Source organism: Polistes dominula, unplaced genomic scaffold (genome assembly GCF_049000335.1).
Source record: "Polistes dominula isolate Pdom_NZ unplaced genomic scaffold, Pdom_raw_medaka contig_26, whole genome shotgun sequence".
NCBI lineage: Eukaryota > Metazoa > Arthropoda > Insecta > Hymenoptera > Vespidae > Polistes > Polistes dominula.
Window position 1 is genome coordinate 3736085 of NW_028300939.1, and position 5676 is coordinate 3741760.

The 5676-nt window shown below is 27.8% G+C and overlaps 1 protein-coding gene across 3 annotated transcripts; it reads right to left on the reverse strand.

The window, feature by feature from the left end:
- Positions 1–464: 464 nt before the first annotated feature.
- Positions 465–4782, reverse strand: LOC107073669 (fatty acyl-CoA reductase wat-like). 3 transcript variants are annotated; one of them, XM_089171475.1, is made up of 9 exons: positions 4625–4782; positions 3887–4066; positions 3172–3265; positions 2843–3088; positions 2554–2699; positions 2182–2484; positions 1789–2049; positions 1444–1701; positions 465–1356 (listed from the first exon to the last, which is right to left on the reverse strand). In XM_089171475.1, the coding sequence occupies exons 2-9, from the start codon at positions 4054–4056 to the stop codon at positions 1251–1253; spliced, it is 1584 nt and encodes a 527-aa protein (XP_089027601.1). In that variant the 5' UTR covers positions 4057–4066; positions 4625–4782; the 3' UTR covers positions 465–1250. The 3 variants fall into 3 exon arrangements, with proteins under 3 accessions (XP_089027601.1, XP_089027600.1, XP_089027599.1); XM_089171474.1 differs by having other exon boundaries at positions 1789–2052; XM_089171473.1 differs by having other exon boundaries at positions 1789–2082.
- Positions 4783–5676: the final 894 nt, after the last annotated feature.

The window sequence follows — 5676 nt, forward strand, 5'->3', positions numbered from 1 at the left end:
TGATAATCTCTGTGTAAAGCTTGGAACGTGGTTAGCTCAACGGCTACTCATTTTGAATCTCAACCGACACGCGATGTACACCTACGAAATTTAATAAATTTGACAACTCACAGCAAATGCTCGGCGTTCTTCTCATTTAGACCACTCAATTCCTCAACACACTCACTACATATGATTTTTTTAAACTGCCCGCTCACTCGAGGAACAAAGATGGCGGATGAGAATACTCATGCCTATAGTGCTCTAGCGCGGGTGTTATAGACTATAGTTTTTTTTGAGATAATTAAAGATTATCATATCATTGATTACTCAATTTCTTTTGCCGACCAATTTTAAATTGTATAAAACATGGGCACTTTTTAAGAAGTTAAATATTAACTAGTTATCCACATAAAAAGTTTACAATAAATTAAGCATAAATTATGTGATATCTCTTTTTTTTTTTTAAATAGACTTAAACCACATTCAAAATAAACGATCCATTTAAACTATTTTTAAAGAATTGTACATCTAAAGATTTTCTATTAAATATATAAACATATTATCGATGCAGCATTCGTAATTACATATTATTCGCATTATTTTAATTTTTTAAGCACTGCTGAACTTTGCGCGGAGCTGTTTTTTTGTACAAAAGGGTTCAACAGACAATGCCGTTCTCTACGAAAGTATATTAAAATAAAGTATTTATTGGTAGAATAATAATTTTTCTTTAAAATATATCACATATACTCTAACGTTAAAAATTTATTTTAATAATTAATATTACATGTATTACATAATATGATATATTTTAATAGATGTCATCCGCGAAAGTCAGTATAGTGGTGCGTAGTGCCTAAGAGGTAATTGGTTATATAAATGTTAGGAGTTAAGGAATTTCTTCTTATAAGGAACTATTTGTAGTTATTGTATTCTTTATGAGAGAGGACCGATGGATAAGTTTTTATTTTTTTATTTCCATTTTTTCTACGTTCTTAATCATTCTAAGTAAACATTAAACATTTTATCATTTCACTTATAATCATCACATATTATTTGAACTATAAAAACAGATCCGTACATCTATATAATTGCTAATAGTTTTAACGTGTAGACATCTTCTCTTCAAAAAATGAAGACAATGAATCTAATAGCAAAAATATTTCAAACCTATAGGGAAAATTACTTATATTCTAAGAAAACCATTATCCTATTCTATCTGCTAATAATTATGAACAGATTATTTTGTTGTCGTTTTTCACAGATTGTCAAAAATAAAACATGTAAGTAAAAATAAAATATAATAAAGAATATAAAATCCAAAGAATCAAAAAATAACTAAACCACTTCAACGTATAATGAGCTATTGTCAACCTGGAAACGATAAACAATAAAAGAGTAATTAATTATACATAGGATAAAGATAATATTATTTGTAAAAAAAGATAATAAAACATTTACCTTCTATAAAAAGGTCTCGATTCTTCAACCGTATCCATTGGGTCTTTAATTAAAAATACTCGCAATCCCCTGATGTAAGTAATAGAAAAACACTTCCAATCAATATCAGCAACATTAAAGAAGAAGTTACTTTTATCAACAATAGATAATTTGTCCCATAACTTCAAGACATTATCGTTTGTAAATTCCCATTCATTCATGGAAAAGAAACTTATTACATGTTTAAACTTTTCTATTTTTCTGTAGATATTAAGCAGTCTGAAAAAAATGCCAATTATTTATTTATGCTCTATTACATCGACGGATAATAAATAGCTTGTTAATCTAAAAATCATAATAAATTACATTGGCTTTTTTCCTCTTAGATATAATAGAACGTCCACTATTATTGCTGGTATCCAGTGTAAAAAAATTGTCATAAAGATATAGAAATAATAGTTTTTGATAGGCCATAATGAGCCGTACCAAAGCAATTTTTTCGACGGGACTTGAAGTCCCTCAAAAATTACATTTCTCATTATAGTATCATAAGTAATTGGTCTTTGAACGGAGGAAACAGAATTATAAACTGGAATCTCATCGTCAACAGGTAAGTACTTATTATCACTGCTGGAAACATTAACACTCTGTGATATGTATCTGCAAAAAAAGTTCTAACTTATTTAATGTAAATGATATTTTAAGAGATTTAGTAAAAGTCTATTTTAGTAGTACATAAAAAAAGGAGATACAAATTACCGTTTTTGTGCAACATCCCATGCTGCAGCAATAATGTTGTTGACAACATAATCGGCAGGAATCATATCGATAGTTAAGTCTTTATCACAATACAGTGTTCGTAAAATACCTTTTGAGGTACCAAAAACAACACCTGTAAATCCATTGAAATTGTTTATCCAGCCAGCAATTGGTTCCTCTTCTGTTGATACAACAACGGATGGCCGAACAATGCAAGTTGGAATTCCATTAGAATATTGCCGTACTGTATCTTCACAGATTGCCTTTGAAAATGCGTAAGTGTTAGGCCACTTCCCCAGTAGCCTGTAAAACAAACGAATATGCCTATAGACTAATGTCTAAAAGAATGCAATAGGTTTCATGTTTTATTACTTTGGGGTGATTAAATCTAATTGGTCTTCGGTTAAAATCTCTGTCAATCTAATTATGTCTTCTGTCTTCATAGGTGGTTTATACAATTTTTCTTCGATTGTATTGTAAACACAGTGCGAGTAAGCTGTTGAAACATAAACAAAGGCCTAAAGAACAAAATTATTATAAAATTAGAACAATTTATTTTTAGAATTAAACTAAGTTTTATATATAAATAAATTGATCTAGTCGAGAACTGTGCTTAAACCTACGAATTTTTATACGGATGATTTAACTAGGAAAAAAATACCTTTAAGCTTTTCATCTCTTGTGCAAGCAAGAGAAGATCCCTTGTTCCTCTAATATTCGTATTAACTATAATACGAATATTGTCCAGAAAACGTACTGATGCTGCACTGTGAAAAATTACATCGGTATCTTTAATGCGATCGCGGTCCTTCTCTGACAATCCTAAATTCAATAGACTCGTGTCTCCTTCAATCACAATAATCTTCTTTTCAACATCTTTTTGCTCTCTCTTTAACCTATCAAAAATCTGAAGATTTAAATATAAACTGTAATATTCGTGACATCTTTTATTACGATCATAATAAATACATATTGTTTAACGTTACTCACAACATCATTGAAATACTCTTTAAATCGAGTTTGCGGATCCTTCTGTTTCTTTGCCCTTACCAGCAAATAAATCCTTGTTATTTCTGGACAACATCTGTAAACCGTAGCAATTGCATTTATAGTAAAAGTTTTTAGCGGAAATTAATTTCTTATAAAATAAAACATTATTGTGTCAAAGCTTATATATAGAAGTAAAGCGAGAAGTAGAAAAAGAGAAAAATAAAGAATAATAATCGTTATCTTTAAATACAGGTACTATTAGATAGATATATGTTCTAGCAAATAAATCTGTAAAAAAAAATAGTTATCATTTTGCATGACAAAAATTCTATGCTATTTTCCTTATTTAGAAAGCTTACATTGCTTCGAAAGATAAAATTAATTAATAGACTTCAAACTTGAACAATATTTGTAGGTATTTATTCCACACAATATGAATCTCAAGGAGAATAAAACTACTAACAAAAACTATCCGATTGTACATACAATCCTAATTTATTTAAAATTTATGATTATAAGCTTATATTGAATGTACTGATTTAATTAAGAACGAAATAGTATATTTCTCACCTAGGGAGGTAAAGTAAGAAATGTCTCAGAGTACATGTAATTGTTGGCCGAGGCGAACGTCAACAACGCGAAGCATCGGCCAACAATTACATGTACTCTGAGACATTTCTTACTTTACCTCCCTAGGTAAGCAATATACCATTACCTTAAAAGTTTTTCCATTATAAGCCGTCCTATAAATCCTAAGCCTCCTGTTATAAAAATTTTCTTTCCAGAATAAAATGTAGCAATTTCTCCTCGTTGATTATAATAATTTGGCTCTTCTACCATCGGAAATAGTTCCTCTTGATACGTTTGTCCGCTTAATAATGCCATTTTTTGAATTCTTTTATAATAAAAAAAAAACATTAAATACAAATAAAGTAAAAAAAATTTCACTTTATAGTATTTATCGAAGACAGACAAATCTTAAAGATAAGTAATTATTTATAAGGGATTGAAATAGATGCTTTTATTTCTAATTATGCTTCAAAGTTGTTAGTTTTTAAATAAATGGAGAATTCAGTTTTTATTTATTTTTTAAATTAATTTTTCTATAGGAACAAACAAAAATAAAATAAGTCTATTTATTCTAATAAAGTAATTATTTAATAAACTTAAAAGTTTTTTGACATAATGTTTGAAAATAAACATGCCAATGAATATTTCTAATGACTGAAGCTATTCTCATATTCTATGGCCTTTTTAGTGTTTCATTCAATATAAAATCACAATAAATTCTTATCCAACTTTTAGTTTAATTCGAAACATAAATTAAAATAGAGAATTTAGCTCGTTTCTCCTTTTACCCTATTTATAGGTATAACACTTATTTAAAAAATTTGATCTTTTGTGAATTTAACAGTTAAGAATAGTATAGAATAGTAAAAAATAAAAAACTTACCTATTTATCTCAACAACTTTGATCACAATGAATATAATAAAATATGTCGACAAGTTTTTCGATTTTAAAATATTAAACAAAAACTTTTATTAACTTTTTATCTTATGAAGAACTAAGTATCTTTGTTAGTTATTAAAAAGATTATAATAAACTAAGTATTAAAAATGTCCTCTTGATAAAAATATCTATTGAACTTTTTCTAAGTAGCTTAGTTCCACTCCAAAATATGATTGAGTAATATTAGTTAGTCGGCCTCTGCATTTATATAGAGATAATCCCACTTGCGTACAATGTAGACGCTTAATATTATCAATTTGCAAACAATACAATAGGAAAAATCCTAGTCACCGTGAAAATGTTTGTTTTACAATAACATGCTAATTGAATTATTCTAAATTTTACACCGTCTTATAGCAATGTTTTATCGTAAACTATTACCATTTTGACCACGGTACACTCTCGAAGAAAACTAGCAATTTAGACAGCGTACAGTAGTCCCAATTTTATAACATGTTTCCAAAAAATGACAATATAGTTTGATTTATTTGGAGAATAAGTATATGAATTTTTTTGAAATAGTTGACTACAAATCTAATATTAGCTCTTTAACAGAAAGAATGGAAAACACAACACTAAAGATAATACTTATGTCAATTTAAATGAAAGTAATGTTATTTTTTGCGAGATCTTTATTATAAACGTGTCCTTTTTTATTGTAATTATCGATAGGATTGTTAAATCTGTGCTAGATAGGTAAACATAAACTACTATTCACGAGATAATTTTTTTGATAATAAAGACTGTTATTTAAGTAAATTATAAGAAAATTACTTAGTTTCTTTCTTTTTCCGTTTGCAGTCTTTGACGTTAGATTGTCACTTAAAGATGGTATTAATCTCTTATTTTAATTAAAGATTTTTATAAAAAATTTTTCCATAGGGTCTAATATATTATGCATAGATATGAAAATCTGAGTGATTATTATAAGTGTCGAGAACTATATATATAGACGTATTTCTATCAATTGTTATCGCATTCAGCATTCTATCGTA